The sequence below is a fragment of the Sceloporus occidentalis genome, unplaced genomic scaffold, assembly GCF_023333645.1.
Source record: "Sceloporus occidentalis isolate IW3139 unplaced genomic scaffold, rSceOcc1.0.p SCAF_6, whole genome shotgun sequence".
NCBI classification, from domain to species: Eukaryota; Metazoa; Chordata; class Lepidosauria; order Squamata; family Phrynosomatidae; genus Sceloporus; species Sceloporus occidentalis.
In genome coordinates, this window is record NW_028316986.1 from 52,608,390 (window position 1) to 52,621,731 (window position 13,342).

General features: G+C 42.5%; 1 protein-coding gene across 1 annotated transcript in view; it reads right to left on the reverse strand.

Annotated features, from left to right (window-relative positions):
* The window catches only part of LOC149310733 (uncharacterized), a 37,733-nt gene extending 25,213 nt beyond the window's left edge, over positions 1 to 12,520 (reverse strand). Inside the window, exons 1-6 of the mRNA XM_089529612.1 lie at positions 12,367 to 12,520; positions 12,131 to 12,220; positions 9,979 to 10,055; positions 8,116 to 8,300; positions 7,559 to 7,785; positions 2,085 to 2,225 (exon numbers count right to left, since the gene is read on the reverse strand). Coding sequence (XP_089385738.1) covers positions 2,085 to 2,225; positions 7,559 to 7,785; positions 8,116 to 8,300; positions 9,979 to 10,055; positions 12,131 to 12,220; positions 12,367 to 12,412 — 766 coding nt within the window. The 5' untranslated portion in view covers positions 12,413 to 12,520. The remainder of the gene's footprint in view (positions 1 to 2,084; positions 2,226 to 7,558; positions 7,786 to 8,115; positions 8,301 to 9,978; positions 10,056 to 12,130; positions 12,221 to 12,366) is intronic.
* Positions 12,521 to 13,342: the final 822 nt, after the last annotated feature.

The window sequence follows — 13,342 nt, forward strand, 5'->3', positions numbered from 1 at the left end:
CTAAAAGACAAAAAAAGAGTCTTATCAGAAATGAATTTTGCTTACATTTTGCTTGCATGTTGTACAGTATTGTTTTGTATAGAAATGCTTTAATAAAAATAAATTCTAAAATAAAAATAATTTTAAAAAAGTCCAAATCTATGTTTACATTAAATTCTATAGAGATGTTCTTCAGGTTGTAGTTTGGCATAATGGTTGGTTTAGCTTTCTTCTTTAGCTTCATTGTAAATTTTGATATTAGGAGTGCATGGTCTGTGCCAGAATCTGTTTCTAGTCTTGTTTCTGCAAACAAAATGGAACTTCTGCATCTTCTGTATTCAATTATGTAGTCTATTTTATTTCTATATTAGCTGTCAGGTGGTGTCCATGTATACAGTTGCCTCTTTGGTTGCCTGAAAAATGTGTTTGAGATGAACAAACTGTTGGCCTCTCAAAATTCAGTGATATAGCCATGTTAGTCTATATAATCAGTAAATAGAGAGATCTTGTAGCCCCTTTGAGACTAAATGAAAGAAGTTGGCAGCATGAGCTTTCATAGACTAAAGTCTACTTCCTCAGATGCGTATGAGCCAGTCTCCTGCTTCATTTCTTGATCCTAAAGCAAAATTCTGTTCTGTACCCTACTTTTAATTTCAATTGTCCATGATTTACAAGAAGTCCTGTTTGGGTGTATGATCAATTTCCTCCTGGAATCCAGCACAGAATCTTTCAATTTCATCTTCTGCCTCTGTGGTTGGAGCACAAACTTGGATTACAGTTATACTGATGGGTTTTCACTGAAGTCTTATTGATATGAGTTGGTCAAACTTTGCATTATATTCTTTGACAGCTTTTCCTACATCTCTCTTCACTATTAATACCAGCCCATTCTTAATTTTTTATTTTCTAAGTAAAACACAAGCCAGCATGGCATCATGGTTCAAGTACTGGACTATGACTTCAGAGACCAAGATTCAATTCTCAGCTTGGCCATGAAACCCACTGGGTGATCTTGGGGAAGTCACACTCACTCAGTTGAGGAAGAAGGCAATGGTAAACCTCCTCTGAATAAATCTTGCCCAAACAACAACAACAACAACCCAAACATGACAGATATACCTTGGGGTTGCCATAAATCAGAAACTCCACCAACACTAGGCCAGATTAATTTGGGTTTGGGGTTTTTTTTAGTGGTTATGGTATAAGAATGGAGTAGGCAACTGGTATACCTCCAAAAGTTGAACTGCAGTTCCCATTACCTTTGGCTATGCTTGCTAGGAATACTGGGAATTGTAATCTATCCACAGCAGCAGAACCACAAGTTGCCTACCCCTAATTTAGGGTGCAATTAATAAATTATTTGTGCCATTTTAGTTACACCAACATTATTTGTGCCATTTTAGTTTTGTATCGTTACATAATTCTAGACTTTGGGGTTAATGGTGCTCGGCAGACTTTTCTCTTATTTCGATGGCAATGTACAGTTGCCCCTCTGTTTTTGTGGACTTGGGATACATGTCCCTCACCTCTTCGCAGGCAGCAAATGGAGGGGACAAAATGGGGCGTGCACCGCCATTCAAGCCAATGGAGCGATTTTCCATTTTTGCAAGGGGGATCCGGAACAGATTCCCCCGTGAAAACGGATGGGCAATTGTATATTATTTTACTTTCTTCCAAATGTGGAAGTACAGTACTGATGTATTTAAGAGCCTTCTTGATCATTCTGCTGTGTCAACTTCTGAGTGTCTGTCCTAAATCTTACCCTGGTGACAGCACTGCTGCTTACAAAGGTATCATTATGTTGCAGCATTGTGGGTTTGAACAAGGTAAGAGAAATACTGTAAGCCTGAAAGTGCATAATGGTCACAGGTCAAGCATACCAGACACTGCTTGTATATTTGTAAAACAGCCCAAATATTACAGAACCCCCTTGTGCTTCCAAAGGCTCCTTCTTATGAAGGAAAGCAACCAAAGGTGACAGCCACCCTCAAAACTTCTTGCTGCTCATGGAACATAGAAATACATAACAATATGAACTGGGTCATAATATTTCTACTAGAATCAGGTTCTCCAGTCTCTTCAACGTATCTACAGACCTCTCTGACCTCTTGTGCTTTCTATGCTGGAGTCAGACAGGACTCGCTGAAGTAGGAGTTTGCTCGGGTGTTCTGCAATTGGTGATTGGACACTTGAGAATGCCAAGGAGGTATCAATGGAAAGTGGTCCAGACACACTTGAAAAACGGCCTGCAAGAAAGCACACACAGAGAACATTCTGAAGTTTGGAAATAAAATCTTGAAGGATAGATTGATGAAGTCTGCTTCCCCATTTAAGTGTAGGTTGAGAAGGAGTACAGTCAGTTCATAAGACAGTAGAAAATTTTGGAGCCAACTATGCCCCCAATGGCCACATCTATAGAATTCCTGTCTTTTCTTTTCCTTTTCCCATGGTTAAGACAACTGTATTTGTTATGCCAGTTCCATAAAGTAAAGTCTTTATTTTGATTGGTAGTTTAAATGATTTCTAGAAAAATTAGACAAATATATGGAGAACAAATCCATCAATGGGTACATGATTCTGTTCAGAATCAGTATACCTCTATACACCAAGTGCTGGGAAAAGCTGAGGTGTTCATGTTCTGCTAGTTGTAGACTTTCTGGAGACATTTGACCAGATACTGATAGGGAGATAATGGTGAACTAGCCAGATGGTTGGTCTGTTCCCACCAAGATTCTCTTTATATTCTTCTTAGAGTCTGGAAAAGTTACATTTTGGTCTTCCAGAATCCCACAGCTAGAGACTGCACCCATCTCTCCAAGCAGCCATGTGTGGCTGTTGTGTACACTGCTAAGTGAAGCAGAACTAGCAAGCTTCCCAGAATTGATAGAGTGGAAGAGAACCACTTGCAGCCATCTTCTTCCAGTTCCCTAAAGCCTGAACCTAGAAGTTGGCCTGCCCTCTTGCCCAACATAAGACCCACCTTATGTTTTCGACTGCCATTAGACCCAGTCTGCCTGTCCACTGGTAAAGGGTGAAGGAAATGTAACCCAAGACCTCTGGAGAGCAACTAACTGGGGAAGGGATGTGGACTGTAAATGGGCAAACAACTCAACCCAATGAACTGCAGCAGACAGTGGTATTTTAACGTATAGGAGCTCATCATTACAGTGTGTGTACACCTCTCTCCCACAAAGAGCAACTGAATATAACATACTAGAGCCAGTGTGGTGTAGTGGTTTGCAGACTGGACTAGGACTCTGGGAGAGCAGGATTTGAATCTCCGCCTGGCCATGGAAACCCACTGGGCAACCTTGGGCACGTTATATTCATTCTGCCTCACAGGAAAATGAATGGCAAACTCCCTCTGAATAAATCTTGCCAAGAAATCCCCATGATATGTTCACCTATGAGTTGGAAATGACTTGGAGGCACATAATGATATAATGTGCCTGTCATCTCTCCCGATTTGCAATCTTGCCATTCTCGATCCTCGGTCTTTCACAGATGGCAAACCGGGAGGGACAAAATGGCGTGCATGTTTGAGGTGTGCGTGTCCAATGCTGCATACAAGAGCACATCCCGATTTTAATCAATGTGGGTCCAATACTGGTGATTTCCCTGATTTGTGGGAGTGGTGGTGTCCGGAATGGATCCCCCATGAAACAGAAGGGATGACTGTTTTGATTAGGATCTACATTACTGCAGTCCTATGCATAGTTAACTGGGTTTAACTTCCATTGAACATACCAGGGCTTGCATAGATTCAGCCTGTAAAAAACACTTGCCAAATTTTGCAAGTTGTTTCCTCTGTGTCCACTCCTTTCATACTGCTTGAGGGCTGTTTATAGCAGTTTACTGCACAAGGCACTCCCAAATATGTGTGTGTATGTGTGTGTGTGTGTGTGTGTTTTAAACCAAGGACATGGTTTGCTGAGATGATTCTGATCTCCTTTCTTTTCTTTAAAAAAATTCTTACAGTATTATAATGCAAAAGTGACATTTGATGTATGATGCACTATATTACTATCATACTAAAGGGTGAAAATTAAAAAGGAAAAGAAAAGAAGGAGACCTTTTTTTGTCTCAACATGGCTTGGAATTAAAAAGAAACCCACTTGAAGGTGAGAATAAAATGCTGCAGCAGATGCTGGAAATTGCCAGAAAAAAGACCAGGGAACAGAAATTTTGTTTGTATGGTTTAAAAGACAAACAACTCTGAAAGCTACAGCAACAAATACTGTAACCTCCTCCTGAACCATTTGCATTGTCTAGAGGAGAGGGAATTTTCATGGAAGAGCCTCGCAGAATGTAAAGCTTTGGTTTAAAGGCTATCACCATTTAAATCACTTCAAATGAAGCATAAGAGCTCCATTAAAGGAAAGGGGGAAAAGCCTCTTGCCACTGTTGGACTGTTTTCCTAATTTTCCAACAACCTCTAGCACCATATCTTCAGATTTCAGCTAATCTGTCACAAACAATCATCCAACTTCAAAGCTTCATTATCACATCTTTTAGGCCGGTTAAAGACCGGCACTTGGGACGTCCGCAGGACGTCCCATTTTAAAGAAGGGGCGCCTCTTCTAGACGCCCCTGGGTCTAATACGGACTCTGTCCGTACAATATGACATCGGCCATTCCACACGGCCGGCACCATCTTTACATATCTGACGCTGTGCGTCCAAATGTGTCGCGGCGCCTGTGACATCGTGAATGCGCCCCTGGCGCCTCGCAACGTCACAGAGGCGCCGCAGAAAGAAGCTCCATTTTGGAGCTTCTTTTTTGCTCCGTAAGGGAGCCGCGCGGTGTGGTTGCGACAGCTCCCTTACGGAGCAAACGGTGGCAGCGGCAGACCGCCTCAAAGTGGCGGTCTATAACCTGTATTACTTGCTAGAGTCAGAAAATATGCTGCGATCTAGTAGATGAGCCCCTATAATCTTCCTCTTGATGCAGTGAAGAAATTGTATCTCTTTCCTTAGCTGGGAACAGAGGAAGCACGCAGAGAGGATGACAGACAAATGGCAATCACCTTCAGACATGATGCACTGCTATACTGTTTTTTTGAGTCATGTTGCTGGACATAAAGTAAGTAGGAGAAAACATGTTGGTCTTTCCACTGGACAAATGAGACATCAGCATCAAGTTCTTGGTGAGCAGAGAGGATTAACCTGTTGTATACTCTGACCCCTACCATATGGCTGCTTACCATAACCAGTCCAGGAATACAATAAGATAACCTGATTTAGCATTGCTAGATTGGATCCAGGAAAAGGTTACTGTAACTTTAATGTTTAACGGATCTTTGAACTTTGTCAAGCTGGACAAAGATACCTATCCTCCTTTACCTTCCAAATACCCTCTGTATATGGGGAGGGGAGCAGAAACATGTGGAGGTACACCCAACTGTTTTTGGAGGACATTCTTCCATGACCTTCCAAGGTAACAGCTGTATTGGGAAGAGATGGTTTCAGCTGAAACTTGTGGTTTGGAAGGTGTGGAAGGACAGGTACCTTCATCAGCCATGATAGAGCTTTATGGTGCTGATGTGAAGTTCATGATGAAATCAGGGCTAAGAATGTCTTTACCCTGTTGGAGTAAAATACCGCACTGCGTTCTGAGAACGTTCTCAGAACGTGATGAGAACAGAACACATTTAAGAATACTGCACGTATGTGTTCCAATCGGGTTCTGAGAACGTTCTAAATGTGTTCTACATGTGTTCCAGGAGGGTACGGATTGAATGTGTTCCCAGCGAGCTGTAACGTGATGAGAACGTTCCAACAGAGGTCTGTGCGGTATTCTTATCCGTTCTCAAATCCGTTCTCTCATTCCTCTGTCTCCTGATTGGCTGAAAGAATGACAGGCATGGAGGCAGGGAGGCAGGCAGGCGAGCAACTGCAGTGAGGGAAGGTGTGTGTGTGGGGGGGGGGGGGGGAAGAAGGAGGGAGGGAAGGGAGGAAAGTTGGGACAAGGGAGAGAAGAGGAAAGGAAGTAAAGAGAGAGAGAGAAAGAGAGAGGGAAACAGGGGGCCAGGGCAGAGAGCAAGAGGGAGAGGGTCTGGCTGCTTCTGCGGGGGGGGGGGGGCTCTGGTGTCATGTCCAGCGGGGCTCTTGTGCTGGCAGCCTGCAGGAGGCAGGGATGGCAGGGATGCCCAGGACCTTCTCCTCCTTCCCTCCAGGAAGGAACCCACAAAAGCTCCTCTGTTTGGAGCACCACACAAAAGCAAGCAAACAACTCCCAGAATTCCATAGCAAATAGCCAGACAAGAATTAAAGCGGGGAGGGAAGCTCACAGGCCCCACCTGGAATATTGTGTCCAGTTCTGGGCACCACAATTCAAAAAGGACATTGAGAAACTGGAGCGTGTCCAAAGGAGGGCGACTAAAATGGTGAAGGGTCTGGAAACCATGCCCTATGAGGAAAGACTTAGGGAGCTGGGGATGTTTAACCTGGAGAAGAGAAGATTAAGAGGTGATATGATAGCCCTGTTTAAATATTTGAAGGGATGTCATATTGAGGAGGGAGCAAGCTTGTTTTCTGCTGCTCCAGAGATTAGGACCCGGAGCAATGGATGCAAGCTCCAGGAAAAGAGATTCCACCTCAACATTAGGAGGAACTTCCTGACAGTAAAGGCTGTTTGACAGTGGAACAAACTCCCCCGGAGTGTAGTGGAGTCTCCTTCCTTGGAGGTCTTCAAACGGAGGCTGGATGGCCATCTGTTGGGGATGCTTTGATTGTGATTTCCTGCATGGCAGGGGGTTGGACTGGATGGCCCTTGTGGTCTCTTCCAACTCTATGATTCTATGATTCTATGAAGGCACACATTACATGCGCACACACACAGGAGGCAAAAGGGTGACAAGCTGCCAAAAAGGGGAATTGGGATGACAGCAGAGGACTCTTCTTTTCTAACCAGTTTAAAGAGCTGCTCTGGCTGCCGGGGCTCTGCCCTTGGCCCAGTCCCCTCCCTGGCAACTTGCTTTCCTTCGTCTTGAAGAGACCTGCATGGAGCTCCTCCTTCTTCCCCCCCCCTCTCTCACACACACACACCTTCCTTCACTGCAGTCACTCGCTTGCCTGCCTGCCTGCCTCCCTGCCTCCCTGCCTGTCATTCTTTCAGCCAATCAGGAGACGGAGGAATGAGAGAATGGATTTCTCTCGGCTTGAATGGACCTCGGTGGAATATGTTCTGGGAACGGTTTCAAGAAAAAGGATGCGCTGTGCGGTAAAATGCGTTCTCATCACGTTCTGATCACGTTCTAGTTTACTAATGTGGTAATATCCGTTCCAGGAAGTTCTCATCATGTTACGACACAGAACGTTCTGAGAACGATATGCGATAATCTCCAAGAAGGCAGATGTTTGTGCCAGGCTTCTTTAACATCAACCAATGAACAACCCTAGTAATGACTGATGGAAAATGTGTGGCCCTCCAGATGTTGTTGAGCCATAGCCTCATCATGCTTCATTATTGGCTATGCTGGCTAAGGCTAATGGTAACTGCATTCCAACAACATCTGGAGGACTACACTTTTCCCAGTCTTGCATGTATGGGTAGCAAACAGCAGTTGTAGAAGATTTACCTAAGCAAGCTGGAGTGCTCCTTGTTTGGCTAGGAAGTCTTAACAGCATGTGGCCTGGAACCCCAGTAGACTGCCTCCGTGTTGATAAGTGGCTAGGGATGCTGGAAACTGTAGTGCCATCAGATTGTCGACTGTAGCCACGGATTGCATAGCGACTCACTGGGTAGTTCTCATCTAGTGGACATATCAGTAGCTTTGCTAATTTGTACTCCAAATAAAGAACAGTCCTAAATAGAGAGATGTAGCAAATAAAAGCCGCAGAAACTGTGAGAGCCAGGAAGTAGAATCCTAAGAGGCAAAATAATTTAATCATACTATGCACACACAAGATCCATATTGAAACTGCTGGCTATTTTAAAATGCAATTCACTTATTCCCCTCCCCATTTTGGAAAGGCTACTTTCATGGTCCTGCTGTCTCACATGGAGTTAGAGGTGCTTCATTCTACCTTTAGCACTAAAAGATATCTGCATGTTTCCTTCCATTTGGAAAGAACAAGAAATAGCACTGAGCATTATACAGAAGGCAGGTCTATGCAATGAGATCTGGTACTCAACCTTTGAAATGGGAGGAAGCGCTCCTGTGCTAACCAGCTCAGAGCCCTTTCTCTCTCTTCATCAGTCGCTCCATAGTGAGGAGAACTTGACCCAACCTCCATCTGGATGGGAGTCTCCAAGAGGACGCCATCCAGTTCTTGCAGCCGTCCAGTGAGTCGGTCATAATGCAGTCGAAGAGGGAAAGCCTGTTTGTAAGATAATAAGCTTTCCTTTAGGCAGAAAAAGGACAAATTGCATGAAAGGCCACTCCACTGTGCTAAATAAGCTACAATAACAGTGAACCAGAATGACTGTGGTATTATTTTGAATGGTGACTTTATAGCTGGCGTACACCAAAAATAAATACACCGATTTACACACCAGAAAGTGGATTGCTGGACCGCCATGTGAAAAGGCCTTTAGTCTTGCCCTTTTCCTTGTCGACATATACAGCATTCCTGTGTCACCCATTGACTAAGCTTTCTGAGCAGCTGACAACCAACAAGCATAAATATAATATATAAACATAAAGTAAAGCAATATAAAATGTCATAGTAAAATGTTTCAGCACCCTAAAATTAAACATGTTGTTGTTGTTGTTGTTGTTGTGTGCCTTCAAAGTCACTCCCAGTTTATGGCAACTGCAAGGTGACCCTGCCATGGGGTTTTCTTACCAATATCTGTTTGGGGGGATGCCTTTGCCTCTGAAGCTGAGAGAGTGTAACTTGACTAAGGCCACTCAGTGGGTTCCATTGTCAAGTAGAGATTCAAACCCTAGACTCCAGAGTTGTAGTCCAGCACTCAGATCACTACACCACCCTGGTTCTAAATAAAATACAGTTAAAATAGAGGCTGAAAAGGCCTGGGTGAACAGAAAAGCTTCCAATAACAACCAAAAAGACAGTAAGCATAGTGTGATGAAAATCTTTTACACCCAGTGGACTTATTAAGGTTTCTTTTTCTCTTTTCTTTTTTAAATGTATATTTTCATTGAAGCTTCATCCTTTAAAAGGGGGTGGGGTGGGTATTTTAGATTACCTGGGAGAAGGACTGCACAAATGGGCAGCAAGATGAGTTTTTTATTGTCTCCCGGCTACCTGTCTTCTTAGCCTTAGTACTATCTAACAGGCAAGCTACAATGTGCATTCATTTAAAGTAAGGGTCAGAATCACAAGATGTGAGTCTACATTTGTTAACACAATTAATGTTTCATGTCACAATAGGATCCCAGTGAAAATGCCTCTTCAGGAAAGCCCCCATTCGTAGCTTGGGAAAATCATGAGGAGAGGTTAACTGCCCCATCCTGTCTTTATGTTGCTCCACAGCACCAGCATTCTTTTTATGGTGCACTTCACACACTGTCATGCCTCATCTGTCCCAACATCACATATATGAGCAATCAGTTCCAAAATCCACATTTGGGCAAAACCTTTATTAGGGCAGCCAACCAAATTACCACAAGAGTACAAAATTTTGAGTTATCCAGAACTCTTTATCAAGGATGCCATGCAAAACTGAGTACAAACTGAAAAGAAAATATGTTGGGTTGATAGTCTCACTACTTTAGATACTTTATAGCTACAATGTCCCATCAGCCTTTTTTCTCTCCACTGGTATTGTGTGACCTTGTGTGGAATCAGAAATGAAGAGTTCTTGAGAACTCAAAAACTTACACTTTATTTTGTGACAATTTGTTTGGTACTGTCTGATTATGGATTTGGGCATTTTCCTTATGGATCAAAGTTCCTTCCCGCATTTGGCTTTTCCCAGATGACCAATTTTCTATCTCAAAAAAATCCAGCAACCTATAACTTTGAAACTATTGTTAAGACTCAGCCAATAGCCTGAATCCAGATAACAGATAGAGATGTAAGCTCTACTTACAGGCAGAGACAGGAAAGCATTGAAAGATTCCAGGAAGAGGTCATCATAAGTCAGCAGTTCCTCTAAAAGTTCATGTCCTGTAAACACAAACCAAAATGAAAATAAAAACAGAAATATAAATAGGACTATTATATTTTCCTACGTAGCAAGTGTACAGATTGTATGGTCTGCTACATGTTAATGGTGAGGAATGCTAGAAGTGTAACAACAACTGGAGGGCCACATAATAAGCTAAAAAGGATTATCTTTCAATGGTCACCTTGTTTTCTGGGCTTTTAATGCTGCATGGTGTTGTTTTGTATATGCAGTCATCACTCTGTTTGTGCAGACTTTGAATCCGTGCCCCTTGCTTACTCGCGAGGGGCAAACAGAGGGATTTAAAATGGGGCGCACACCCATGGCACATGCCTGCAGGTGCCCACAGGGGTGCACTGCTATTCAAGCCAATAGGGCTTGAATATTGGCCATTTTCACGGTGGGGGGGGGGGGCGGGATAGATCCCCCATGAAAACGGAGAGGTACTGTAATTGTAATCTTTTAATGAATTTTAATGGTGGAGCAGTGGTTAAATGCCTGTACTGCAGCCATTCACTCGAAACTACAAGGTTGCAAGTTCAAGACCAGCAAAAGGGCCCAAGCTCGACTCAGGCTTGCATCCTTCCAAGGTCGCTAAAATGAGTACCCAGACTGTTGGGGGCAAATTAGCTTACCTGCTAATTAGCTTACTTGCTGTTCACCGCTATGATCTTTGGAATAGCGGTATATAAATAAAACAAATTAATTAATTAATTAATGTTTAATGTTTTAACTTCATAAACTCTTTCATTGATTTTAAACATTTCTTATATTTATACCTTTAATTATGCTTCTGTATACTTTTTAAAAGTTATATTGTTTTTAAATATGTTGTCAGGATAGGGTAATTTAAGTTTCCTAAGGCTTCAGCCTTTAGTAAGGAAACAAAAATATTGAATTATCCAAAATGTCATAGTCAAGCCTGTTATGGTCTGGATTTCAATCAGCAGAGTAGCAGAAATGTGCTCTTAACTATGGGCCAAAACAGATGGCTCTAAAGAGGTGACGAGATGCTGCCCCTTTGAATGCCAGATTGGGGCCCTGGCAACTGCATACCACGGCCCCAATCCAGCTATTTGCTAGCTCAAAAAGAGGTGGCAAAATGACACTCCTTTTTGAGCCAGCAAAAGGGTACCCTTCCAGCTGCCCCATTACTTCATCTGGGGTGTGTGACAGGTTTTCCCCCCATATATTATGGAATACATAATATATTGAAAAACCTATAGTTATTATTGTGCAGCAAACAATATAAAAACTCAAAAATTGAAATCTGAACATTTCCAAGATTATCTGTGCTTTGGCTAGTCCACCAGGCAGATAATAAGAGGTTTCTGACTTCACTTTTGCCAATTTATGGACAAAATATTTGTGGGATAGGGTCCACTGTTACTTTGCTCAGCCCAATATTTTGAAGAAATCATTGGCTTTGGTCAGGAAAATGGGAAACTGCTGCACACTGACCAGCTACTCGCATCTTGGGTTTTCACAGAATGGCAAGCACTACATGTGTGTGGATATGCAAACATGTAGTGCAAGCATATGTATAAAGTCCAAAAAACTGGAGAAAAATTATTGCAAAAGAACTTTCTTTAATCTAATAGTTCATGAATATAATAATTCACTGGAGAGCTATCATGACTTAGTAGCCTCACCAAGCTCAGAAATCCTTGACAAGAAACTGGCAGAAGAACAAGATGATCCTTACTGGAAGATTAAGGCAGCTCACATGAAAATTAAAGAATAGGTACAAGCAAGACCACAATGTCTTAATTCTCCTAAAGGCACCATATCCCATCTGATCTTGAAAGCTATGTAGGATTAGCTCCAGTTAGTACTTGGATGTGATGAGTATCAGATGCTGCTATATTTCAGAGGAAGAAACTGGAAAAACTAAGTATTCTTTGCCTAAGAAAACTCTATGAAATCAATATATAGATGACAGAGAACTTGCAGGCGCGCGCACACACACATGTATTTCACTCTTTCCCCTTCTCTCTTCATAGTAGCCAGACCACCTGGGTTTGAGGCTCTGGGAAAGGGGGGGAGGAGTTGCTTAGAAACCACCCAATATTCTTACTTCTGACTGTTTCTGTTCTTTTTTCTTCCCCCAGTGGGACATCCGTTTTGAAAAGAGCAGTTCCAGAGCAGAGGCACACTTGGGAAGATCCTGAAAAGGGAAACTTGCTGATACTCTGAACTGTTCTATAGCTATAGTTCTCTTCTTGCTCTGTCTCCCACTGTGAAATAAATCTCAAACTCATCCATCTACCCCTGAATCATTTCATTATCCCAGGGAAAAAACCCTGCACTAACCTGTCTCTGGAGCATGACCTTTGGGTTCTTCTTGTGTTACATGCATTTTAAGGTAGATCTTTCTTTCTTTCTTTCTTTCTTTCTTTCTTTCTTTCTTTCTTTCTTTCTCTCCTTTCTTTCTTTCTCTCTTTTCTTTCTCACCCTTCTCCCTCTCCACTCTGTCTTTCCCTCCTGTTTGCTTATCCACCACAAAAGCTTTATTTACTGGGGAAGTAATTAACACCTTAGTTGGTGGCAACTGTGTCTCTAGGTGGAGCAAGGTAAGTTTCTCAATCTTACCAGGTACCCTTGCATGTGGTTTATAAGTGAAGTGCTTAGCAGCCCTGGGCCTATTAAGCTAAGGTTTTAGGCACCTCTTTTTTCAAACAATAGTTGCTAAGCTAAAGGATTGATTTTCACCTAGCTATACTACTCCTTTCCACATCAAACCAAGGAAGCTGTCTTGGTTCTAAACTGGTGCCCATCACCAGTAATGCCCTGGATGAGAGTAAGCAAGCTGAATGGTAGTCCAGACAAAACAGAGGTGCTCCTTGTTGGTCAAAGGGCAGAGCAAGGAATAGGGATTAGTCTGTGTTCAGTGCAGTTATGAAAATGCAGTTTTGATGTAGTCATGGACTGAAACAGGTTTCAGCAGTGGCCAGGAATGCATTAGCAAAGTTAAACACTGTACTACAGCTGTGCCCATTCCTTGAGACATCAGTTCTGGCCATGGCAACACATGCCCTGGTTGCATACCATTTAGATTATTGTAATGAGGTCTATAATTTATTTGTCCTTGCACATGAGGATGCATTATTACAATAGTTTTTTTTCCTCCACTGAAAGAGAAAATGAACATTTTTCCACAGTATTCTCCCTATATTTGAATGTATTGGAGTATTGTGCACAGAAAAAAATGTGGAGGTTTAGGACCAAAAAATGTTTTCTGTGCAGAAAAGCAATTTTCTGTGCAAAAAGGTTTTTTGTGCAAACCTCC